The following is a 25,209-nucleotide window of genomic DNA, read 5'->3' on the forward strand; positions in this document are numbered from 1 at the left end:
TCTCTCTTTCTCTCTTTATCTCTTTATCTTTTTTGATGTTTTATTCTCTTTTAAAGTTTACATTAATAGGATTGTGAGTGTTTCACCTATGAATGCATTAGTATGTAGCTTTATCGTCACATGTTTCAACTAAAACCGGTAAAATACTTTTTTTTAAATTCCAATTTTTTTTATATTATAGCAAGTTTTAACGGAAATTAATAATTTAAAAATAACATTTTCGGAGAGAAATGAAAAAAATTTAAATCTTCCTTGTAACTAGCCTTTTATTTTGGTTTTAATCGAATTTTCATAAATTTAGTTAAATTATGCTATATTTAGCTATTCGATTCACATGTTTAGTGAAATTTTAAAGATCAAATTTAAGTTTGATTTTTGTTTATTAAAGTCACAAACCCCTCAGCGAATTCGTCATTATAGCAAAAGTCAAAATTTTGACTCATTCCAAAGTCTACGATTAAGCAATTCAGACGTTTTCAAGAGGAAAATTTTCTCAACTACATTGATTTGAAAAAAGCTTAAATAACTCAAAAAGTAAGTAATTTTTTTATTAACTTAATTTAAAAAAATGCTAATATAAGCTTTAAAAATAATTAAATATCGTATAAAAAATGTATTTCTATTGTTTAAGACACAAAAGATCATACAATAGAACACGTTTTCATAGATCACTTTACTTTTTTTTTTTATTAAAGGATTAAATCTATCAAAATGGTTGCTGAAATTGAATATGCAAAGTTAGAAGGAACATACAAGTATGTTGGATTCGATGTTGACACAACTGGACGGCGATTGATTGACGAAATTTTGCAAATTGCTGCTTATACTCCGGAAGAACAATTTTCTCAACACATTATGCCGCTAATGAATTTAAATCCAGGAGCGAGACAACGCCATCAAGTTCGTGTTATTAATGTCGGAAATTTCCGCATGCTTAAATGTATGAAGAGCTATAAGGTAACGCATTTCACATTTTCAATTCAAAAACATTTTTTTAATGCTTGATTTTTATAGGTTATTAAAACAAAAACCGAAATAGCAACATTGATGGATTTCTTAAGCTGGCTAGAGAAAATTAATGATGAGAAGGATGGAATCATTTTGTTATATCATGAACAATCTAAGCTTGCACCTTACATGCTTATTGAGTCGATGAAACGATTTAACCTCTTTGAAAGATTTGATAAGATAGTTAAAGCATTTATCAATGGATATGAATTAAGTGGTGACGATCAGAAAGGAAAAGGATTAAAATATCTGACGTTAGCACAAAATTATAAGGTTCATGCTGATTGCTTGAAAATTGATGCTAAAGAATCTGACGAATTTGAGGGAAATGCTACTGTTCGTGCAAAATTGAGCTATGAAATATGTAAACTGATGTCTTATGAAGGCGAATGTAAGGATTTAGATGAAAAGGAAATATATAATGCAATGAACAAGTTTATTTCCAACAAAGCTCGTCCAATCGACCGTGAATTGGATGAATTAGTTGAAATGGAAGAGAGTATTACTCGTCAAACAGATATGCGAGACATTTTCTTGACATATTTTTCAACATCTCGCTTCCATCGTCGTCGAGCATTAGATTTCCGTCGTGCATTAGCTGATCAAAATCACGACTCAAAGACATTGCAAGCTATTTGGGATACAGAAAAACGTGAAGGCATTGAGAACTTAGTAAAAGGCTTGGAATCAATCAAGGAAGAAGATCGCGAAGAACTGATTAATATTTTGGAACATCATTATGATCCTGAACAGAAACCATTCAAACCGGTCGTACGACGTGAGAACAATGGAACTGGAAGAAGTGGTTTAAATATTCGTCGTCGAAACTCGCAACGATTAAATAATAAGGAAAATCGAGGATCTCGTCCAAACTCACGTCGTCGCCGTTCACGAACTAATAGCAGACGTCGAATGTCTGGAGGTTCTAATATGAACCCTAAAACTGGAAATGTCCAGAAAGATCAACAAATAATGAATAATGACTGTGACGATTGCACTCACAGCAATTAAGTATTCTTTTTCCTTTCAATGTTACGTCAAGTCATAGAAATATAACTGGAAATTCAAAATCATTAGGATACTTTATTGGCGTTACATTTCATTTAGTTTAAATAATTGGAATAGATTTTGAATTTTCATCATACGAACTTTTCATTCCTATATCTTATATTTACATTCTTCGTAAAGAATATAATAATTATATGGCGATATTTTTTATGCGATTATTTTGTAAGAACTTGATTCCTGACTATTTCTTCAGGTTGTTTGAAACAAATCAAATGAATTAATTGTGTTGTTTAATTTTTGATTTTTATAAGAAGAATCAATTCAGTGGATATGAATAAGATTGGATAATAATAAAAAAAATATATATATGGATGGAAAAATACCGACCAAATAGAATTTGAACGAATTTGCTTTAATTTTTTTTTTTGAATTTGCTTTGTTTTTATTTTCATGAGATGAAAAAAGTGTTATTGAATTTTAGTCTTTAGCAGTCTTTAGTGAGTTTTCGTAATATTAAGAAGACAAAAAAGCAAGTAAAGATATCTAGAGATAAGTTTAAAAGAGGAGAAAGTGTATATTTTCAAAACAGTAGTGTGTAGTTGGGTCAATACGCAATTTAATTAAAACGTGAAATTTAGTGTATTGTGCAAGAAGTAAATTATTGAAATGACATCAATACAAAATCAATTGGATCTTTTATCAGAGATTGATAAAGATGAATATTTCTACGGACTTAAAAAGAAGATTTATGCAGCAGCAAAGTCAGGCTTTTCGTTGAATTTAGCGACACTGTTAAACAGAATTAGTAATCCAGATATAAGAAATATTCTTGTGAATCAGGTAATAGAAAATATTTAAATGGAAAAAAATTCCTAGTCAGTACTTAGACGCGCAAAAAAAATTTTCTTTTCATCATTGGCAGTGAAAATATCACATATGATTTTCATCTCTTCTCTCTCATGCGGATATTCACAACAAAATTTACATACATCTTTTGGTTTTTAAGGCCATCGTCATTATTAAAAGATTATATGCTAATGAACTATTAGGCAGACATAAATAGTATTAGAACCAAAAAAAGAATAAATATCTTCATGATCGCATCATCAAGATTTTTTGGATACGTCCTACACATTCGCCCTTTCGTGTGAAAATTATTCACACATTTTTAAATTGACATTTATTTCCTGGTTCAAAGAATTTATCAGGGCTTTCACATGTTCTAATGGAAATTTACTTGATGAATTTTACATGCTTTTGCCGCTTGAGCCGCATAAAGAATGTTTGGAATTTTTTATTTAAGTAAGCCAAAAAGTTTCTAGAGTCAACATTATCCCTGATTTTTAATTTCTTCTCGTATATCGTGGAAAAATAAACACATTCTCTGTACACAAGTACTCAGGAAACAAAGAAAATTCCGCAGAGAATTTTCATTTCGCAAAACAACCTCTTTAATACAAAGAAGGAAATTAAGAAAAATTCTCATACTATGACCTCTTTGAAAGACTAAAGAAAATTGCGCGTTAATTTGGACCCGATTTTTCTTTTAAACCCTCAATTTAAACTATATAAAAGAAAATTCAAGATAATAAAAATCATATTGAGGTTGTTCATTATCAATAAATTTTAATAATATCATTTAATTTTCTCTTAAATCAGATACTAATGACGCCGATGTATCATATTTTAAAGAAGAAATCCATGCGACGATGAAAAGAATCAAAGACAAAAAGATGAAAAAATAACGTAAATTTCTAAAAATATCCTCAAAATCTCTTACTCATAGGTATTAAGAAGTCGGAAACAAATAAAGTCATAAAGTCTCGTAAAATTCTCGTTTTCGGAAGTGTCCTTGAATCATAGAAATTCAATTTAAATTATCGCCATAATAAAATGTCCAAACAATTTAAATATGCAGCTGCACAGATAGGGTAATGACTATATCATAGTAATAAATCTTATAGTAATCCTCATTCAATGAGTAAGATCCTATTTTTAGTGCGATTAAAGTAAACTATATAGCTACGCTTTTCTTAAAGCTAGACAAGTATACTGACAAATTATATGATAAGAGAATTATCTTAAATTTATAGATCATTTGAATCACTTAATTCTAATCTCTTTCTGATTACTTTAGGAATTTATAGAGGATGATGGCCAAATTTTAACACCATTAGCAGCAGGCTGTAGATATGGTCGCGAAAAGGTAGTCGAAATGTTATTGGCAAATGATAAAATTGATTTAGACAAAAGATGTACTATCAAATTTGATGGACACATGGTGAATGGTGCTTCAGCATTGTGGATTGCTGCAGGATCAGGTATTTATAAAAAATTATACTTTTTTTTTTATTGAGTTTACTTATATATAAAACATTTTGCAGGACATTTAAATATTGTCAAGCAGCTTATAAAGCATGGAGCTAATGTTAATCACTGCACAGATACAAATTCGTCACCTATAAGAGCAGCATGCTTTGACGGAAGGCTTGACATCGTACAATATTTAGTAAATCATAATGCAGACATTAATCTAGCCAATATTTATAACAATACATGCCTTATGATCTCATCTTATAAAGGCCATACAGAAGTTGTTGAATATTTGCTTCAAGAAGGAGCAAATGTTAATGCACAAGCCAATTGTCAAGCCACAAGTTTACATTATGCTAGTGAATGTGGTAACTTGGAAATTTGTAAATTATTGCTTGATCATGGTGGAGATTGTAATATTACCAATGAGTATGGCATGACAGCATTCATACAAGCAGCAGAACGAACAAAGGAAGATATCGTTGAAATGTATTGTAGTCGTGAAAATCTTCTTACTAAAGAACAGGTAATATATTTTTTTCATAATCTAGTTGTATTTCACATAATATTAATTTTTAGATAATTGACTGTTATGAGCTGATTGGTGCATCTTTTGCAAACGATAAGGATAATTATAATCTTTCCAAAGCTTTTTATTACTTGCACACAGCAATGATGTTAAGATATGAAGATCTTAGCAATATTGTAAAAAAAGAATTGAAACCACCAGTTCCAGCATACGAAAATTGGATAGAATGTACGTCTCTTCAAGATCTCGTAGCAATTCAGTATAATCATAATTCACTGCATATGGAGGCATTAACAATTCGAGAACGAATTTTAGGAACACAATGTCCAGAAGTAGCTCATCCTGTCGTTTTTAGAGGAGCAGTTTGTGCTGATAATGGAAGATTTGATCGATGCATCGCTTTATGGCAACATGCTTTGCAACTAAGACAAGATAATAAAATATCAGTTCAGAGAGATTTATTGAGATTCGCCCAACTTTTTAGTCAAATGATACACGTTGATACAGAAACAAAAATAACTGGTGTTATGGATGTTCTTAATGCAGCTATAACTGAACTTCATCGAAACCAGGGAAAAATTATGAATCCAGGACCAAAAGATGACATAGAAATAATAGTTGAGGAATATGAAACAAATATATTTACATCTTTATACTTACTGACAATTATAACAAAATTAATGAGAAATCGTCAAGTCAAAATTACATCAGAAAATTTGAAAGAACTTTACAGAATGGTGTTTCAGTTGAATCGTCTTGGATTGAAACTTAGAGATGGACAAAGTTTGCTTCATTTAGCTGTTAATGGTGCATCGCCTGTTGATGATTTTCACACAAGTGACGTTTGCAAGTATGTCCAAGATTTTGGAAATTTTATTATCTGCATACTTAACGCATATATGAATATTTTATTTCAGATTTCCTTGTATAGACACAGTAAAGCTCCTTCTTCATTGCGGTGCATCAATTGATAATTTCGATCGTGAAAGAAATTCTCCACTCCATATTCTTGCTTCAACTTTCCCGGCATTTAGAACTAATGCGAACGAAATGATCGCAAAAGCTGAAGAAATAATCTTGATGTTCATTAATGCTGGAATACACCTTGATGCTGTCAACACTGATGGATCAACCGCTGCAAAATCATCGTCTTTACGTAATTAAAGCACTTTTTTATTTATGCATTAGTAATTTTAATTTTTTTTTCTTCTTTTTCTAGAGCAATTAGAATTATTCATTAAGCGACATGAGATCAATTCAATAACACTTAAATGTCTTGCATCTAGAGTGATTGCACAACATAAAATTAACTATCGAAATTGTGTACCAATGAATCTTGAGAAATTTATTCAACTTCATTCAACCGAGAAGATTTGAGAACGAGCGATAAAGTATCTAATAAATTTTCATGAGATATAGTAATCACTTCAACATATTACAGACACTACAAAATTTTGAATAGACTGACTGTCGCCACTAATAGCCTCAGAGAAAAAAAAAAGCTTTACGTCTTCCAAAACAATTAGCAGTGATGAAAGCAGCGTGCTTCTTTTTATAATGATTTTTCTTTATTTTCCTTCAGTGAAAAATGTGATAATTCCAATTTTTCTTTATGTTAATTACATTTATTTAATTGAAATAGTGATTTTGAGCCTATTAGCAGAAATTTATAACAAATGAGAAATATGATCTTGTGTATTTATGGAAATGATAATTCATATGGAAATAAATGAATATTGAGAAATATATTCAAAACTTCAATAATATAAATATCAAGTGTGTTCCAAAGGAAATTATGAATTTTATACGCTTAACATGAATTTTCTATTTTTATGAATTTCATTATTACTATATTTTTTTTGTAACAAGAACAGAAGTAAAAATGAATCAGTAATAAAGCCGACAAGGCAAATATAAGAATGATACATGAACTTTTTTAATTTTTACTTTTTTTAATCCAGTAAACTTTATCTTTGAGATTGCTTGTTGCAGTTCTTAACGAGGACCTTATTTCGGACTACCTAATGATGCGTGAATCACATGTAGGTCATTTGAAGAGAACATCATAGAAGTATGGGTTATTTAAAACAACGTTCAATTAAATATGCAACTTTCCCAACTAAAGAATTCAAATTCGAAAATGGACTTTTCCTAATGAATATTTGATGACCTTTCAAGACACATATGATTCGTGTCAATCGATATATGCTTTCCGTGCTCATTATCAGTATGTAAAATAACGGGAATCTACACGAACTTATAAAGGAATACAGTGTGCATTAATATAGTCCATATTATATACTAAAAAAGTCAGCAATAATAATAATTGGCCTGCAAACATTTGCGACGTCTTATACACAACTGCATAATAAAAAAAGGCATGTGAAAGTTCCTCTACAGAAGCATTTATAGACTATATTTGCCACATATTCGAGGATATAGTAAGTAAAATTTCCATTCTGTTTTGCCCCCAAATATGTAATACAAAGCATTGCGACGTAAATACATAGAAACTTTTTATAAAGTTAGTCATGTGAGAAATTTTCTAAGCTTTACATGCATATTTCGAGAAACTATGTGAGATAGAGTTTACATTGTTTGGTTCCTTGTACAGATTATAATAAATGTGATTAGTGAGCAGCAAATGAGTAAAAGTTATTGAATCGTAATGCCTCATTTTAAGTGAGAATTTATTTTAATTTTAAAAGGATATAAATGTGTGTGGAAAAATGTGAGTTTTAAATAAAATGTACGGTATGTTTGATATACATACCTGAATTTACAGTTTTAATAACTATGAAGCTTGCAGATTTATATTTTTTTAAATTCATTTAATGCCATTCATTGACCATTTTAAAATTTTATTGGAACTTTTGAGTTTTCAGTACTAATCAGTATGGAACGTTATGTTTTGGCCAACCTTAAAACGAATGTGCTTTAATAATTCCGTTTGAATTGGTTCTTTGGTTGCATCAATTCAATGAAATTTCAATGAACTGTATGAGCATGCAATAATTGAGTGTAAATGCTATTGATAAATTCAATAACAATATAGTGTAAAGGAAAAGGACAAAAGTAAATCAATAACTGATCGATAAAAGCTTTCCAACATTTCATGCTTCAAAGTAGTTTGCGTTGTCATTTTGTTCATATCCATCGTGGGAAATAGAAAGTACTAAATTAGATATGAAAATGTTCGCTATCTCCTCAAATAATTTATTAAATATTTTACGAGTCTATATCTCGAAAAAAGAGGAAGAACCATAGTTTTATGGGCAATATATTGTCGTTAATTTTTTGCAGATGATAATCCTACTGTATCTAATTGTTATCACAGGCTGGGCCTTATTAATTCTCATCATTAAATGTCGTAAAGCTCGAGAAAAAAGAATTGCAATGGAACGCCACCAAGGTGAGCTTAAACAAAGAAAATAATTTAAGTTAAAGCACTTAATTCCATTTTTTGTGAATTTGAATTTTTAGCACAACTTCAGAATGCAGTCCATGTGATACAAATTGGAAATCAATTTTATGATGTTATTCCTGTTTCACGATGTCAACATTCCAACTCTAGATGTAGGAGCTATCATATACGACAATCTGAATCAAATTCACATGTTAATCCAACTTTTGTACTCGATGAAGGAGTATATCCAAGCGGTATGTAATACATAACTGATATTAATTGTTATAAATCAATTTTATTATTTTAGCACCAGCTTCGAATATAGAGGCACCTCCTTCTTACGATGATGTAATTAGACTTCCTAATCAATATCCAAAGCGTAATTCTACAAATAATGAACATCCACCAACATTAGAAGAAATTGAACGTAATAATTCAAATACGACAATTAATTCAGAATCTACGGCAATTTTTGTTACGTCACAAGATTATAATTTAACTACTCCTCGGAATGCAACAATACATTAAGTATATTACGTCCTTTCTTGAGTGTGGAAAGATTGCTTTATTTTCATTGAGTGTTTATGGATCTGATTTACTTAAATTTACTTAATTTACTCAACTAATTTGAAATAAATTTTAAGAATGGAAATTTTGGATTCTGAGTGCTGTTCTAAATAAGATTCAGGAAGATTTTTCAGATACGAAATTGTATCACTTTCAGGTAAGAATATTAAAAGTTGAGTAGAATCCGAATTTCATAAAGCTTGGCAGAGAAACTGTTATATATACTAAGCATACGAGCATAAGCATGATATCAAATAAAAACACCACGTGATTTTCATAAGGTTCAATTCAAACCCCATCCTCTTATTTTCTGGCAAATCCCGTGCTGAGCAGCAAAGCACAGTAATGAAAGTCTTGCAGTTGCCAATTGGCGTAATGATTTGCTCATTATCTATCGAGGACGCTTGAAACAATAAGTAAGGACTTCATTTCTATCAGAGACTCTTAATTTAAAATCTCTTTTAATCATTCCTGAATGTCAGATTTTTGAGCGTTGAACTTTCTAACTTGACATTAATTAAGGTTAAACATTATAAAACCTTACCGCAATCAATTTTTTTTTTGAATTTCAGTTCTTAATTTACAAAATCAATAGAAATCAAATATTTGTAATGTCAAGAGACTAATCATCTAGGCAGGCATTTAGGAAAAAGTTTTTATTTAATTTCAAAGAAGAATAACAATTTGTTACGATTTTTTTCGTCTTGTTTCTATATAGTGCTTGCATACATACAATATCGCGACATGAAAATATAATATTGAGACAACTTTTTCTATACGTAATGCTAAAAGATGAATTACGCCTTATGTTCATAGACGAAAAAAAAATAAAATAAAAAATGAAGATATCAAAATGATAAAGTATTCAAGTTATTTCATTGGTATACTGCTGTTTTATGAGACAATATTTGCTTAACTTTTGCTGCTTCTATTTTATTTTTTGTAGATTTTGTAATGACTTTATTTAGCTTTAAAAATTGGCTTTGATAGATTTTGCTCGTGCTTCTCTTTAAGTATGGATTTTTGTTTTAAATTTATTACCTTAACTAAAAGTTTTTAAAAAAAAACATCCAGAAGCTTAAAAATCGAGTACTCCAGAACAAGTTGGGAATTTTAATTTTATTATATTTACTCGTTGAAAAACTTTTCCTTTTACATTATCGTAAACCTGAAATTGGTGTGAATAAGAGCAGTTGAGAGACTAGTATACTAATCCGGTGCTTTTTTTTATGTGCATAGTGCTCATAGAAATATTTAATGTAATTTTTGCTTATTGCATTATAATTTAATACATTTTTTTATTAATTTCAATATAAAGGATGTGAGAATCTCAATACTTTTTTACAGGCATGTAAAAATATATATCATCAAAAAAGTTTCCTAAATGAAAAATTAGCACTTTATAAAAAAGCGGAAGGCAGAGCGGAATGACAATAGGTTGAAAAGTTTTGTTGCAAACTAGATTCCTGATATCTCGATTTACATTTTGTGAATGTTTCTTTGCCATTTCAATATAATGAATGCAATTTTATTACTGCTTTAAGGAATGAAGAAGGATTTACAATAAAATTTATAGGAATTCATTAAATCTCGACTATGCATATTTATGTTTATTAAGTTGCTGTTGCTGTTGGGAAACTTTTCTGCATTTTTTATGATCTGCATAGTTTAATGTTTTTCTAAATAAATTCATAATGCTTGTAGCACAACATTATACAAAAAAAAAACTTTTGTATGTCTTTACATTCATTTTTACTTGTTATCTAAATATATCGTCACCATATCTTTCTGCTCGTTTGCTCATTTTCTTCGATTCCTTCATTGAAATCATTGTGTTTCTTCATTCTTTTGTAAAGATGTCTGACAAATTGTAGGCACATTCAATGCGATATTTTTTACAATCTTTCTCTCTCTCATCATTGATTCCCTATACCCTTGATGTTCGTCATTTCGATGATGAAAAAGTACGTGCGGAAATTAGACATGCAAATCAATTTAATGGCACACCATACAAACTGCTGTGCTTTCTTCCTTCTTGTTCTCGATTCAATTCAAAATGATAGCAAAAAGTAATGAAAAGCCTTTTCATTATTCACTTCTATCATTCAGTGATGCTTTTTTTTCCTCCATTCTTCATGTTCCGGCGTGCGTATATAACTTCATTAACTGCCTTTCATGTTTATAAAACGCAAATATCAGCAGTGGTATTGCGGAAAAAATGATGAAGTTGTGGGGTTCTACAGTGCTTTTGGGAATTCGAGCATAAATTGTTTTTTGATCGCTTTTCGATGTAAAAAAATGTAAAATTGATTTACAATGCGATTTAAATTCTGTTATTTTCTTGTTTTTTATCACTTTGCCGTCAGGAGAGGATTTTATCAGACATGAATTATTTAAGGTCGCTTTTATAACTTTTGGCATTTCTGACATTTATTACAAAATTTAATTGAAAATTTGCATTTCTTATTAGTATTTTTTTTCATCTTTCAGCTTTCAATTTAAAGGTTAACTCAAAGCCTGCATGCCTTTATGTATGTTTACAATTGAAATATATTTGAAATTAAAATCATTAAATAACAAATTTAGGAATGATTACAAGATTTAAGACTACAATAAAATTGACCAGGCTGAGAAACTCCGCGGTAATACCGCGGTATTCATACAAATACCGCAAAATACCGCGGTATTCCATATAAATACCGCTAAATACCGCAAAATACCGCGGTATTCCATATAAATACCGCCAAATACCGCGGTATTTCATATAAATACCGCTGATAATTTATAACTCAAACACTTAAATAGAAAATTGTGAAAATTCTATTTTCACTTTGGAAAAAGTCTAATTTCACCTTAGTTTGCTCAATCCTAAGTGAATAAACCTCGGAAAAGTCGAATTTTTCCTCATATTTCTTATTTTTGGATAAAAATCTCTCGGAATAGTCGAATTTTGTCCCAATTTTCCTAAATTATAATGAAAATTTCTTTAAAAAGTCAAACTTTGCCTTAATTTTTGTATATTATGGTAAAAATTCTTCGGAAAATCCAAATTTTGTCTAAATTTTTCAATATTATGTCGAAAAACACTCAAAAAAGAAAAGTTTTAACACAATTTTCCAATTTTTTTGGTAAAAATTCTTTAAACAAATCCAAATTTTCCTGTATTATGTCGAAAAACTCTCAAAAAAGCCTAGTTTTACCTCAATTTTGCTATATTGTGGTGAAAATCTCTCGGAAAAGTCGAATTTTGCCTCAATTTTCCTATATTATGATGAAAAACTCTTGGAAAATCCAAATTTTGTTTCAATTTTTCAATATTATGTCGAAAAACACTCGGAAAAGCCAAGTTTTGCCACAATTTTCCTATATTGTGGTGAAAATCTCTTGGAAAAGTCCAAATTTGCCTCAATTTTCCTATATTATGATGAAAAACTCTTGGAAAATCCAAATTTTGTCTCAATTTTCCTTTATTCTGTCGAAAAACACTCGGAAAAGCCAAGTTTTACCACAATTTTCCTACATTATGGTAAAAATTTCTCGGAAAAGTCGAATTTTGCCTCAATTTTCTCATGTTAAGGCGAAAAACATTTGGAAAACTATAATTTCCTTTCAGTTTTCCAAAATTAGTGTGAAAACCCCTCAAAAAAGCAAAGTTTCGCTTCAACTATTCAATATTAGGGTTCAAAACTCTCGGGAATGACTATTTTCGTATAAATTTTCTTTTACCAGGGTGAAAAACTACCGGAAAATACTATTTTCCATCTCGGTTTTCCCATATTAAAAAGATAAAACCTTATAAATGCGATACCGCGAAATACCGCAAAATACCGCGAAATACCGCCGATACCGCCTAGTTTCTCAGCCTGGAAAATTGACCTAGACCGGACAAAATACTTTATAAAGCTTCATTTTTTCTTTTATTTTAAAATTTGAACTTAAAAGTCGAAATTGAAAAATGCTAAAATTAAAGAATACCTACCTAAATCAAAATTGAAATAAATTGGAATAAACCAAATTACAAAAATCGGAACCGAAAAAAAAAACATCATAGTCAAATAAAAACCGATCCCGATAAAGCATACATATCACATGTTGATCCACAATTTAGTAATTATGCACAAAAAATGTCAGAAGATATATGTTGCAATGTTATTGAAAGGATTTGTTATTTACTTTCAGCTTCCGATCATTACTTACTTACTTACTTCCTTGGCTGGGGCGCACGAGGGCCCATTGCCGCGCATAGGGAATGTCTGAAGACAGCTCTATCCTTCGAAACCTTCTGCCAGTTCGGGATATTAAGGACTCTAGCGTCCTTTTCAATACATGCAATCCAGGAATTCTTTGGTCTTCCACGCGACCTCTTGCCATCCACAAAGTCTGAGGTAGTTACCTTAAGGACTGGGGCGTCACTTGGCCTTCTGTATATATGGCCTGCCCATCTCAAGCGATTCGCGCGAAGTACTGTCACTATATCTGCATCCTGGAATAACAGATAAAGTTCATTATTATGTCTAGACCTATACTCTTCTCCTTCCTTCACAGGGCCATAAATCGCTCGTAGCACTCGTCTCTCAAAGACACCTAATGCGTCCTCATCCGCTTGTGTTGAATTCCAGGTTTCTGAACCATATAGCGCAATGACCCGGATAAGCGTCGTGTACAGCATGACTTTGGTTCCTCTCGATAGACTCTTGGATGTTAGGAGGTGCTTTAAGCTGTAGAATGCACCATATGCCGAGTGGATCCGCTTGCGTACTTCGATTGTAACGTCTGCCTTGTTGTTTACAAATGACCCGAGGTATTTGAACTCCTCGACTACTTCAAAACGTTTACTCTCGACGTTTAGATGACTACCTACTCGCTGTTTTGTTCTTTCTGACGCAGCAACCATCAAGAGTTTAGTCTTATCCTCATTCACCAATAATCCCAAACGTCCGGCTTCACGTTCTAACTTGGAGTACGCCTCCGTGATGGACCTTAAATTCCTTCCAACGATATCAATGTCATCCGCGTACGCAATTAACTGCGTTGACTTATTGAATACAGTCCCACACAGTTCTAAACGTGCTCTCCTGCACACTCCTTCCAAGACGATGTTAAAGAGCTTCGTGGAAAGTTCATCTCCTTGCCTAAGCCCACTTAGAGTTTCAAAACTCTCTGATAAGAGGCCTTGCACTTTAACACGACTCTGGACTTTCAGCAATGTTGTTCTTAAAAGACGAATCATCTTATGTGGGAACTTAAATTCGGCCATCAGATGCCACAGCTCATCTCTATTGACTGAGTCGTATGCGGCTTTAAAATCGATGAGCAAGTGCAGAGTTTCTGTATTCTTGTCATCGCTTTTTTGGATGATTTGTCTTACGCAGTGGATCTGATCAATTGTCGATCGCCCTCTCCTAAAGCCGGCCTGGAAATCGTGGAGAAAGTCTTCATAAAGAGGATCTAGTCTTGATGAGAGTATCTTTGAGAACACCTTGTAGGCAGAACTAAGCAATGTTATGCCACGGAAATTGCTGCAAGTGAGCTTACATCCTTTCTTGTGAAGCGGGCAGACAACTCCGACTGTCCATTCATCCGGCATCACCTCGTGTCTCCAGACTTGTACAATAATTTGATGCATTATCTCCTCTAGTTTTGCACAGCCAGTCTTGAACAGCTCAGCTGGTAAGCTGTCCTCACCTGGCGCCTTGTTGTTTTTAAGTCTAGATATGGCTTCACGTACTTCATCTACTGTCGGTTCAGGGCAATCCTTGCCATCATTTTTCTCATACAGCTTGCTTGTTTCACTGCCATGACCAACTTCACCGCCGTTTAGGGATTCTTGAAAGTGTTCCCTCCATCTGTCCAGTACTTTACTCTTACTGCAGAGGAGCTCCCCATTCTTGGCCTTGCAGATAGCTACCCTTGGATGGAATTTCTTCCTAGCAAATTTAACTGCGTTGAAGAACTTTCTTGACTCATTCATGGACTGCAGTTCCTCGATATCATCAAGACACTGTCTGTCAAATTCTCTTTTCTTTCTCCTCAAAAGTTCCTTCTTATCTCGTTGAAGTTTTCTCAGTTCTTCGGATCTCGCTCTCGTTCTCATCTTTTTATTTGCATCAATAACTTTCTGGACTGCATTCCTGCATTCGTCATCAAACCACTCTTTCTTTCCTGGTTGCTGATATCCAAGACATTCCTCAGCAGCTTGCTTCATTGCAGCTTGACAATTTTGCCACGACGCCTCACCATTTCTAACATCTAGCTGTTGCTCCACTCGAGCATTGAAGTGTGCTCTCACCGTGTCATTCTTAAGTTTTGCTACATCGTATTTCTTCTGTTTCGTGCTTTTGATACGCCCGATGTTGCTCACTCTGAAGCGGATCTTCGCTCCAACAGCATAATGATCTGAGTCATGGTGTTCGATGTCTAAATGTGCATATCTGAAGCTCCTTACATTCAGAATGCTTGATGCATGACGGTTATCAATCATAATGTGATCAATTTGACATTTCTTTCCTCTTCCAGGTGGACTCCACGTTGCTTTGCGGGTATTTTTTCGTCGGAAATACGTTGAACTTATCCTCATATTCATTGCTGCAGCGAACGTTATCAGCCTCAATCCATTCTCATTTGACTTAGGATGCAGACTAAAGGATCCAATTGTTGGTCTGAATGTCTTCTCTCTTCCGACTTGGGCATTCATATCACCGATGACGATCTTTATGTCACTTCTGGGACAGCTGTCATACGTTCGTTCCAATAGCGAGTAGAAAGCATCCTTTTCGCTTTCAGGGCGTTCATTCGTAGGAGCATAAGCATTGAGGAGGCTGATGTTAAAAAATTTCCCTTTGATCCGTAATACGCACAACCTGTCACTAACAGGCTTCCAATCGATAACTTTCTCACTCCAAACAGGATCAACGATGAAGCCAGTGCCCCTAATCCTCTGCGTAGCATGACCACTTGCGAAAACCCTGAATTGATTGACATCCAAAACGTTGTTTCCTGTCCATCTCGTTTCCTGGATTGCTGTAATATTGCACCTATAGTGTCTCAACTCCAGCACTAAAACCTGCAATGCTCCCGGATGTGATAACGTCCGGACATTCCACGTGCTGAGTTGAAGGTCTCTAGTCCGTTTGTGTTTAGCTGGGGTCTTCATTGGTAAATCCGTCCGTTGATTTTTCTCTATGCGTTTCGTGGCTATCGTATGCTTAACGAGGGTGGGCTCGCCAGGCCTCACACTCAAACTTAACCTGCTCCGTTAGTACCGTACCGCCTTAGCGGTTTGGCATAGCCAGGAATGCACCACGAGGAGGTGGAAGTAGGTACTTGGGTAGGAGAGGCTGAAAGGGCGGTGAACACCTGTATTGCGCATCACTACCCTTTGCACTCCCTTCCGATCATTAAATTTGAAAAAGTCTTCATGATTGATAAAATTATTTTTTTATAGTCGATTGTATACAGATTCCCAAATAAGTAATTGTTCCATGGAAAAATATTCTCTGTTTTATGACAAACCTCTTTAATTTGATGATCAACTGTCGACACTTCCATAATAATTAAAGATGTTGCTCCTTCTATGTTATGAATGATACTGAAAAAATAAATGAAATTTTGATTTTTTCAATGGTTGCTTTGCTAAAAATTTTCCAAATATTCTTTAAAGATTATTTCTAAAGATATTTAAATTTTTCTGTTTTCACGTGATATTCCATCTGTCTATAGCTTAATTTTTTAGTGAAAGCTTAAAGAAGGTCCCTTTATTCAAAACGTTGGTTGTTTTTCATGTGAACCAAAATCATTAATTAAAGTATTAAAAAGAAAAAAAAAAACAGATTTAATTTATCCGACCAATAAGCCAGTAGCTGATTTGTTAATGCTTTAAATCTCAGCTCCCTACAATGTCGAGATCTCACTACTAAGTCGTTGTTTCTGAACACCATGAAAATGGTTATTGAATAGTTTTATTGATATCATCTGTTTTACATTTTTTGTAATTAAATTATCATCGGAATATTTTAGGTGGTCAGATATGTTTTAGATACTGAAATATCTAAATGAAGGAACAGAATAATAGAATCGGATGAAATTAATTAAGAAGATGTAAACGATTCAATGGGATGATCTATCTTATTGTTAGTTTTCAGCACATTTATGTTTTATTATCTTATTTGTTTGTTAACCGATTACTGATCGCTAAATCAAAAAAGTGTTGAAGTCACTCGATAAGGTCGAGTACTTTTTAAATTTTTTTTCAACACTTACGAAAAACAGGATCAACTTTATAAATGCTTTAGTAGCATAAATTACAAAAATAGTAATAGTGTCACATACAAAAATCTATAAATCATTCTCATGTTATAATGCAAAAATTTACATTAATATTTATTGCGTTTTAAATTATTAATTGCATAAGTTATGACATAATTCATTTGCACACACAAAAAAAAAAAAAATTAATGAAAAAAAAAATTTCCTGTATAACACGATTCACGAAAAAAATATTTGCGGAATTGTTAATTGATCATTTTCATCAATTAAAATAAAGTATAATAAAGCTTATATGTGGTTTGATAATAAATATAAAATTTTCATTTAACAAAAATAAATGCCTATAAAAACTTTCACTAGAATTTAATTGGTTTTATAGTTATGAGCCCGTACATCATAATGTGCTTTTAAACCGAATTAGAAGTGTAATAAAGGAAAGTGATATTTTAACGACCTTTTCATTCTATTAAATGCCAAAAGTTTCCCATTTTCTAACCTCTTGGGGCTCATTTTACTAACCGCATCAATCATATTGCATAATATTTATGCTATGATTTCCATTTCAATTATCATCTGGGGTTTTAACATTAATCACAATATCCTTTATTTCATTAATCTAATTAAAGTTTCTTTTATTTTCTTTATTAATAGATAATTTTAAAATAATTTTCAATTTGTGGTACTTTCCAATTATCCTCAAAATTTTTAGTTTTTAAGCGCGGTTCACTACCATCCTTTTTAGGCTATAGGCAGCAATTTTGTGAAGGGAATGATTCTGATTCCACTTTAAATTGTAGGTCAAGCCGCATCCTCAATGATTTTTTGGTCTTCAAATTCAGTGTCAGCTTCGATTATTTTAATTATATTTCAAAAAGTACACCATTAATTCTTTAAATCTATAATATATCCAGCATGTAAATATAGTAGATTATTCAGAAGACGGTCTCATGTTCAATATTTTTTATTAAATTTAAATCAAAAAATTTATTCCACAAGGAAGCTAATTTGCATTATTTATAGTATGATATTTCTACGTCTACATATGAGATTAATGTTAATGTTTTTTCAATCAGGATTTGGAAAAAATTGTTATTGTTTTTGAATACTTTCATCTATAAAACTAGTTACATGAATTTTTTGCGGAAATGAATTTGTCAGTGAAAAATATCATCGCGTATACTTTCAAAACAAAAATAAAAAATGGTATTATAAAAAGCTTCATGGTAAAACGGCCAATGAGATGATGTTGAACATAAAATGTCCATGATAATATATTTTAATGTTCAATGTTTTCAAACGTCTAAAAACTTTTTCTATCCTATAAAAAACAAGCTATGAAAAACGATCAACATTAAATAGTATGGGCACTCGTCTTCATTTTGTCTGTTTCGATTTCGAACAAAAGCTAATTAGAATTTTGACACTAAATTTATTTTGAAATCTAATTTATTAAAGAGCATCCAATACTTACTGGAACTATGCTCGGACGTGGAGCCTAGGTTACTACAAAAGACTTTCCATCAGATTCTATTACTGGCTTTATCACGAAGTTTGTACAAATTATCCGTTTTTGCATCTAACTGACAATCTTTTAGAACTGTCCTCTGTCGTGTTGCTTGAGCATGCAATATTTTTGCGTCATTACCACAGTTAGTTTTAAAATGTTAGAATATTGACTTGTGCACTATTTCACTGTTTTTAATTTATAGTCCTTTATTCTACAGTTTTATATCTATGGATTTAGAGATGAATTCAGAATCGTCGATTTAGTACAAAAATTTATGGTTATGGGAAAAAGAATAGTTTGCTGTCCACATGTGCAATAGATAGAGAGCATCGATGTAAACATGAAAAATATGCATGCAGAGAAATGGTTATATAATAAAGTACCAATGCTCATAATTCAATCAATAAAAGCTTTACTCTGATGAACGAAGGAATAAAACCATTGATTTATTGTGCTCAAAATTTAATATTTTCCATTATATCACTGCCACATATTACTATTATATGGTTCATGCAATTGGTCATCAAATAATTCAGTTATTCATACGAGAATATATTATGCGCTATCGAACAAGACAAATACAAATGTAATCAACTTTGAACTTCAATTTATTCTTAATATGTACATACAGTTGTATAATGTAATTATGAAGAAGCTTTGCGAGAGAAAGAAAAATGAGAAGCATCATGATTGTAAATAAGTATGTTCTTGTTGATTATTTTGAGAACTTTCATTTAAGTCTGCTGATGAGTAGAAAATCAGTTCAGTGTCATTTTAAAATTTCAAGAGTGAAAATCAGAATCTAAAAGAAGAAAATCAATTTTTTTTTAAATAATAAATTTTGATAAAAGTTCATTGACAATGCAAATCGTGTAGTAAGATATGTTCAACCGTAGAGACATAAACATTACATGAACTCAAATTGTTAATGGATGTATAAGTTAAATGTACTTGAATTTGGAAATTTAAGTCGTGCTTATGCGTTAAAATTACTACGAACTTGAACTACGTGATGTCACGGTATTGAAAAATACGCAATTTAAGGGGTTTATTTTAAGAAAAAGGAAGAACAATTTAGGTGAAAATAAAATAAAAATAAAATAGGAAATCAAGTATTTTTGCCTATCACAACATGACATTGAAAAGAAACATGGGAATCTAAGTTTAAAAATGCTTTTCACGCTCCCTTCTAGCTGATAAGAATAATTTTTATTTGCAAAAACAAAAAAGTAAATTGTATGCTCGATCAATACAGATTATAATGTAGTGTATTGTGAAATCGTGATTTGAATTTTAAACAAAAAAAGCACAAAAGAAATTTGAATAATTCATTGAGAAGTTTTACACATTTTAATTTGCATCACTAAAACAGTGTAAGGTTGAAAAGTTTGCTCTTTGAACAGTCTTCGTACAAAACTAGAAGAATTAAAAGAAAATGGCCCATAATAAACATAATAATAACAATATAAATTTAAAAAATATGAATGAAATGAAGAAGTGGGAACCAAAATACAAGAGCATTTATGTAGCAAATTCTAAAAATAATGTAACATCAAAATTAGCATGCGAAGAAGCCGATAATTCTGATTTTATGTGCAAAAGTATCTGCTGTGATGTTTGTGAGTAAATAATATTAAATTGCGTATTAAAAGTATGCTGATAAGGCACGAATAAAGCATGCATCGTTATTTTTTGTTTATATTTAATTAGCACTTAAATTAGAATTGATAATGAACTTTTAAACAACATTGACATTTGATCTACTTTCTGCTTAGATGATTTTATTTTTACTAATAATCAATAATGCACGTTTTCATTGACAGTGAAATTATTTAATTGGTTTCAATGCTTTTAAAAATAAATTTATTAATTTTCTTGTCTAGTCATTCAAAAATGAATAAAATTGTTTTGGTCTTGCAGACTGTTTCATTTTACTCTTATATCTGTTCTCTCATTCAGTCTTAACAAATTTCAAAAATTGATGACCACTAAGTATTACACTATAATGGAAATTTCCTCGCATGCCTTAATCATGTAGTGTACACAAATTTGCATATATTAGTTAAGATACCAAACATGCAATTGCATGTTCGTACGTTGGAACACAAAAGATCATTATTTGATGTTACGTGTAAATTTGTGGGAGGAAGGTCACTGAATTAAATTCTACAAGGCTTTGAACATCAAAGCTCTACGTATTCAAATGAGAAACGTGAGAGAAAAGATAGAGTGTGAGACATTTTGTTTTATTTTGTAATGCTACATTTCTTACTTTTTGACAATGATTGAAAATGGCATCACGTTTTGATTAAATTGCAGGTGCGATTGGTTTTTCACTTCTGTTTGGATTTATGTTTTTGACTCTTGGCCTCCTGACGACATATTTTCCATTGTCAGAACATTCGTTGAATGAAAGTACATCAAAATTATACCAATGTATGTTTTTTCATTACATTAATGCATAACAATCATTTCAGATCTTAAATTTTCTCCATTGTTTCCACAATTCCATTTGTGGAAGAATCCTGTACCAGAAGTGTTATTGAAAGTTTATATCTTTAATATTACCAATGCAGAAGATTTTATTGCTGGAAAAGATGAAAAGTTAAAGCTTCAAGAAATCGGGCCAATAATATTTCAAGAGACATTGGAACATAAAGACATCCAATTTCATGACGAAAATTCTACAATGTCATATACAGTCTCAAGGCAAATCATTTTTAAGGAGTCAGCGAATTTGAAGGGAATTTTAAATGAGACAGTTTATGTAGTAAATATGGCATTGAGTGCGGCATCGTACATTAATAAGAGCTTTTTTATGCGACGTTCTTACAATATTTTATTACGTACCCTTCAAACCAAACCAGTTGTGTCCACTACAATTTACAATTATTTCTTCAATATGACTGATCCGATTTTGTATGTATTTTTATTTTATTTTGTTTTCCATTCAAGTTCATTTCATTTTTTCAATTGCAATAATGGTTTCATTTTGTTGACTGTACTTTATTGTGATTTTTACAGGCAATTAGCAAATACGGTTGTTCCATTTATTGCTCCAACAAAAGATACAGGAATATTACAGAATGTATGTATTTTTTTTTTAATTTCTCATTCACAATATGCTGTAACATTGAATGATCCCTATATAAAATTTATTAAAACTACATATGGTATTTTTTTCATCATTACATTTTTACTATATAGATATACAAAAATTTCACAGATCGTGTAAACGTGAATATTGGCTTAAAGCATGGTCATAAAAAGTTTTTTACTATCAATACATGGAATGACCATCCTACCGTACCAAGATTTGATATTGATAGAAAATATTGTAATGCAAGTTTAAAAGGCAGTACTGAGGGAGCAATTTATTCTGGATTAGCATCAAAAGATACAGTTTTTTGGTTTTGGCGAAAAACATTATGCCGTCCAGTTCCATTATTTTACGATAGTGAACTTTCAATGTACAACTTAAAAGCGTATAAATACATTTTACGATATGATGTTTTTGATCGTAACCATGACACTGAAGTGGATTGTTATAAAGGTGAAAATTTGCCCGATGGACTGAGCGATGTATCGAAATGCTTTTTCGGTAGGTTATTATATCTTGTATGATGTGATTTTGTTTCACTTATCTTTTACACATTTAGATCAACCTATTGCTGCATCGTTTCCACACTTTTGTAATCGTTCTGGACCTTGGGATAAATACATTGATGGTCTGTCACCAAACATGAGTATTCATGACAGCTATACAATAGTTGAACCAAATTATGGTGTACCAATGAAACAAAAGGCTGTTTCACAAAGCAATGTGATTCTAAAGGATTTGTCAAGTTATAAATCAGATTTTGCAAGATTTTCCAACATGATAATACCAATGTTTTGGCTGGAATATGTAACATATAACAAGAATTAATGTTTATTTAAATTCTTTATTTAAGTTTATTTTCTCATTTTCTTACTACAGTATCAAGATGGCTTATCTCCAATAATAATCTCTCTACTAAATTTCTCTATAAACACCCTTCCTAGAATTCAATTTTGGATATCTGGATTGTTCATCATTGTTGGATTATGTTTACTCATGGTGGGATATTTAAGGTTAAGAAAGAATGAGAAGGATATAGGAGGAAAACTAGTCATGTAGAAATTTTTAGCACTTTATGTATGCATTTACAATTTTATCTGATTTAAATCATATAAAGAATGTAGAATAAATATAGAAAATTTTCAATTATTTTCTTTGTTAATGTCCTGAATTAGGCGCTTGTATTGATGGATAATTCCCAAAAAATATTGTTTGTAGGAAAAACTCAACCATAATTGGGTACCATAACATTTTGTTAATTGCTTTTACATAAAAAAATGAGAGAAAAACTTTCCGAAAAATTAATATGCCGAAAACAACTCTAGATGAAAAAATAATTTTGTTGAAACAAAAATTCATTTAATTAAAATATTATGGGAGCTTGAAAATATGCATATATTGGGAGAATTTCTCTAGCGTGCAGTCATGTTTGATTTGGTGCAAACAGTAAACATTCACGTGTACATGAAGCAACAAAATTGTCCATAGTTTTGCTTCTCGCCTGCCTGACAACGATGTGGAAAGTTTTAATTTATATTTTTCTGTTGTTTTATATCAGACTCACAGGTAGCAAATGTGGCATTAATTAAAACAGAAAGCTATAAAATTTAATGTATACTCATTTTACTGTTACACGATATTTTACTTAGCAGTCATGCTGAAAGTGGAAAAACTTTTAAAAAAGTTTTCTGTTATATTTTCTTCTTTTTGATAACAGAAATTATTTTCAAAGTAATTTGCTATTTGTTCTTAATGGTTTAACGACACACAATGTGATATTCTAATTCTATATTTCTTACAATTTAATATTCTTCATTTCATTGCTTCTTGCTTCTCAAATAATTTTCTTCCTCTCTATATGTGGCATTTTAATGGTTTGTTGTCATGTTTTGGAAGTAATTAGTCTCTCATATTCTTTAATGAATTTTAATAATTAATATCTCCGTTTCACGCTGTTAATAAATTAAATTTTCTTTTTGGAAAATTAGAATATTTTTACAATTTTTTAAGATAGACAGAAAATTTCTCGAGTTCAACATTTGGCCCTGAAATTACTTAACATATGCCAAAAACCGCATCAAAAAAGTTTAAACCATAGTCGATATTCACAAAAACTTAAGGTTGACTCAAACAAGTATATTTACAGGATATATCAACAACGCGAACGATTTAAGACTTCATGTTTTGTTTGCTTAATGTCCAAAATGAACTATTTTAACTCGTTCTAATTTACTTTTAATTCCGATTCATCAAAAAACAGAAAAACTTCTGTTTTTCACATTTTGAACAACGAATCTTCAAAAACATGTAGAAAGAATGAACTTGTGTGAATATGTCTGAAGAAACGTGATCTGATTCTATACTAGAATTTGATAGAATATTTCAAAGTGTATTTTTTTGTAAATTCTTTTTTTTAACCCATCATGCTGTGGTGAATACTTGTAGTATAGAAAATTAAAATTATGAAATTTTTATGATTCATTAAAATACATACCTCGAATGAATAAGAATGAATGGTATTTGGGGTACTTGAATTCAAAATGTTTATTAAATTCTGCTCAAAAGGAAAAAGAAATTATATTCTTTTCAAAAGAAAGTTGTATCGTATTGTGGCAACAATGTAATGCAAGAAAACAAAAGTTTTAAAAATTTATTTAGTTCTCTCAATGCGTATCAAAAAATTTTAAAACAAAACTTTTTAAATGTTTAAATTTTTAACTTTTTCCCTCGAGTCAGCATTTTAAAAGTTTTCCTTTGATTCTTCCTTATTTTCAATGTAAAGTTCTCAGTAGCTTTGAAGGTTTCCTCTGCATTAATAACTTTTGTTTCTGAAAACATTGTGATTTGGAATTGTCATTACCATCATGATCACTTTTATTACAAGTTGACGTCAGGGAAGGATATTGGGAACTTTTATATGGGGTGAAAGAAACGCTTTGTAATCTAATTAATTCACAAAACTTTTGTTTTTCGTGCACAAAAGGTTGTTTCACAATACTATAACATTTTCTGTCTGTTGGCACGATTTTGTTGTGAAAGCTTATTATGAAAATTCAATAAAAAAAGACGAGACTGTATTTGAAAGTAAATTGAGCTTTGCTTCATACTGAGCATGATGAAAACTATAGAGTGTATTTAATTTGAACATTTTCAGTAAATACTTACTTGGAATGAAAAATATTTTTAAGGAAAATAATACGTATTGTTTAAAAAGGGAGATTTTTATTATGTGTACGTAGAAGGAATATGTGCTATTATTATCAAACATGATATAAAACAGACATTTGTGGATACAAAATTTAATTAATTAAATGGATCTTTATAAATTCAGGAATGGCGAATGAACACAATAAGTAAAGCGTGGATGAATAGGTTATATGAAGATCTTGATCATTCGGATCTTTATAACATTATTAATAATTTTATAATTCGGCTAAATTTATGAATTTCATGGTTGGATAATTTGGATGGATATTTTGACCAAAATTTTTTGGAGTGAGAAAAAA

At 31.1% G+C, this 25,209-nt stretch overlaps 4 protein-coding genes across 5 annotated transcripts; all 4 read left to right on the forward strand.

The window, feature by feature from the left end:
* Window positions 1-474: 474 nt before the first annotated feature.
* Window positions 475-2,339, forward strand: LOC139093069 (maternal protein exuperantia-1-like). Its single transcript, XM_070643668.1, has 3 exons — window positions 475-534; window positions 696-957; window positions 1,015-2,339. Exons 2-3 carry the CDS (start codon window positions 712-714, stop codon window positions 2,017-2,019), a joined length of 1,251 nt encoding a protein of 416 aa, XP_070499769.1. The 5' UTR covers window positions 475-534; window positions 696-711; the 3' UTR covers window positions 2,020-2,339.
* A 129-nt stretch (window positions 2,340-2,468) lies between these two features.
* On the forward strand, window positions 2,469-6,783 carry LOC139093070 (protein fem-1 homolog B-like). Its single transcript, XM_070643669.1, has 6 exons — window positions 2,469-2,856; window positions 4,154-4,337; window positions 4,401-4,855; window positions 4,909-5,708; window positions 5,776-6,014; window positions 6,078-6,783. Exons 1-6 carry the CDS (start codon window positions 2,683-2,685, stop codon window positions 6,233-6,235), a joined length of 2,010 nt encoding a protein of 669 aa, XP_070499770.1. The 5' UTR covers window positions 2,469-2,682; the 3' UTR covers window positions 6,236-6,783.
* A 640-nt stretch (window positions 6,784-7,423) lies between these two features.
* LOC139093107 (uncharacterized) lies at window positions 7,424-9,159 on the forward strand. The gene is made up of 4 exons (XM_070643711.1): window positions 7,424-7,589; window positions 8,162-8,270; window positions 8,342-8,518; window positions 8,572-9,159. The coding sequence occupies exons 2-4, from the start codon at window positions 8,162-8,164 to the stop codon at window positions 8,790-8,792; spliced, it is 507 nt and encodes a 168-aa protein (XP_070499812.1). The 5' UTR covers window positions 7,424-7,589; the 3' UTR covers window positions 8,793-9,159.
* Window positions 9,160-19,387: 10,228 nt separating this feature from the next.
* LOC139093093 (protein peste-like) lies at window positions 19,388-22,849 on the forward strand. Of its 2 annotated transcripts, XM_070643698.1 has the most exons (8): window positions 20,087-20,222; window positions 20,563-20,834; window positions 20,923-21,018; window positions 21,081-21,522; window positions 21,628-21,691; window positions 21,811-22,204; window positions 22,263-22,510; window positions 22,583-22,849. In XM_070643698.1, the coding sequence occupies exons 2-8, from the start codon at window positions 20,807-20,809 to the stop codon at window positions 22,760-22,762; spliced, it is 1,452 nt and encodes a 483-aa protein (XP_070499799.1). In that variant the 5' UTR covers window positions 20,087-20,222; window positions 20,563-20,806; the 3' UTR covers window positions 22,763-22,849. The 2 variants fall into 2 exon arrangements, with proteins under 2 accessions (XP_070499798.1, XP_070499799.1); XM_070643697.1 differs by lacking the exon at window positions 20,563-20,834 and having other exon boundaries at window positions 19,388-20,222.
* The last annotated feature ends 2,360 nt before the right edge of the window (window positions 22,850-25,209 follow it).

Source organism: Chironomus tepperi, unplaced genomic scaffold, assembly GCF_022539635.2.
Source record: "Chironomus tepperi strain 1889 unplaced genomic scaffold, CSIRO-AGI_Ctep_v1 contig_323, whole genome shotgun sequence".
In the NCBI taxonomy this organism is placed as follows: domain Eukaryota; kingdom Metazoa; phylum Arthropoda; class Insecta; order Diptera; family Chironomidae; genus Chironomus; species Chironomus tepperi.

Coding starts and splice junctions, on each gene's coding strand:
- LOC139093069 (XM_070643668.1), top strand. CDS start 712: ATGGTTGCTGAAATTGAATATGCAAAGTTAGAAGGAACATACAAGTAT. Junction 958..1,014: donor AATGTATGAAGAGCTATAAG/GTAACGCATTTC, acceptor TGATTTTTATAG/GTTATTAAAACAAAAACCGA.
- LOC139093070 (XM_070643669.1), top strand. CDS start 2,683: ATGACATCAATACAAAATCAATTGGATCTTTTATCAGAGATTGATAAA. Junction 4,338..4,400: donor GTGGATTGCTGCAGGATCAG/GTATTTATAAAA, acceptor AACATTTTGCAG/GACATTTAAATATTGTCAAG. Junction 6,015..6,077: donor TGCAAAATCATCGTCTTTAC/GTAATTAAAGCA, acceptor TTCTTTTTCTAG/AGCAATTAGAATTATTCATT.
- LOC139093107 (XM_070643711.1), top strand. CDS start 8,162: ATGATAATCCTACTGTATCTAATTGTTATCACAGGCTGGGCCTTATTA. Junction 8,271..8,341: donor TGCAATGGAACGCCACCAAG/GTGAGCTTAAAC, acceptor TTGAATTTTTAG/CACAACTTCAGAATGCAGTC. Junction 8,519..8,571: donor TGAAGGAGTATATCCAAGCG/GTATGTAATACA, acceptor TTATTATTTTAG/CACCAGCTTCGAATATAGAG.
- LOC139093093 (XM_070643697.1), top strand. CDS start 20,039: ATGGCCCATAATAAACATAATAATAACAATATAAATTTAAAAAATATG. Junction 20,223..20,922: donor AAGTATCTGCTGTGATGTTT/GTGAGTAAATAA, acceptor ATTAAATTGCAG/GTGCGATTGGTTTTTCACTT. Junction 21,692..21,810: donor ATACAGGAATATTACAGAAT/GTATGTATTTTT, acceptor TTTACTATATAG/ATATACAAAAATTTCACAGA.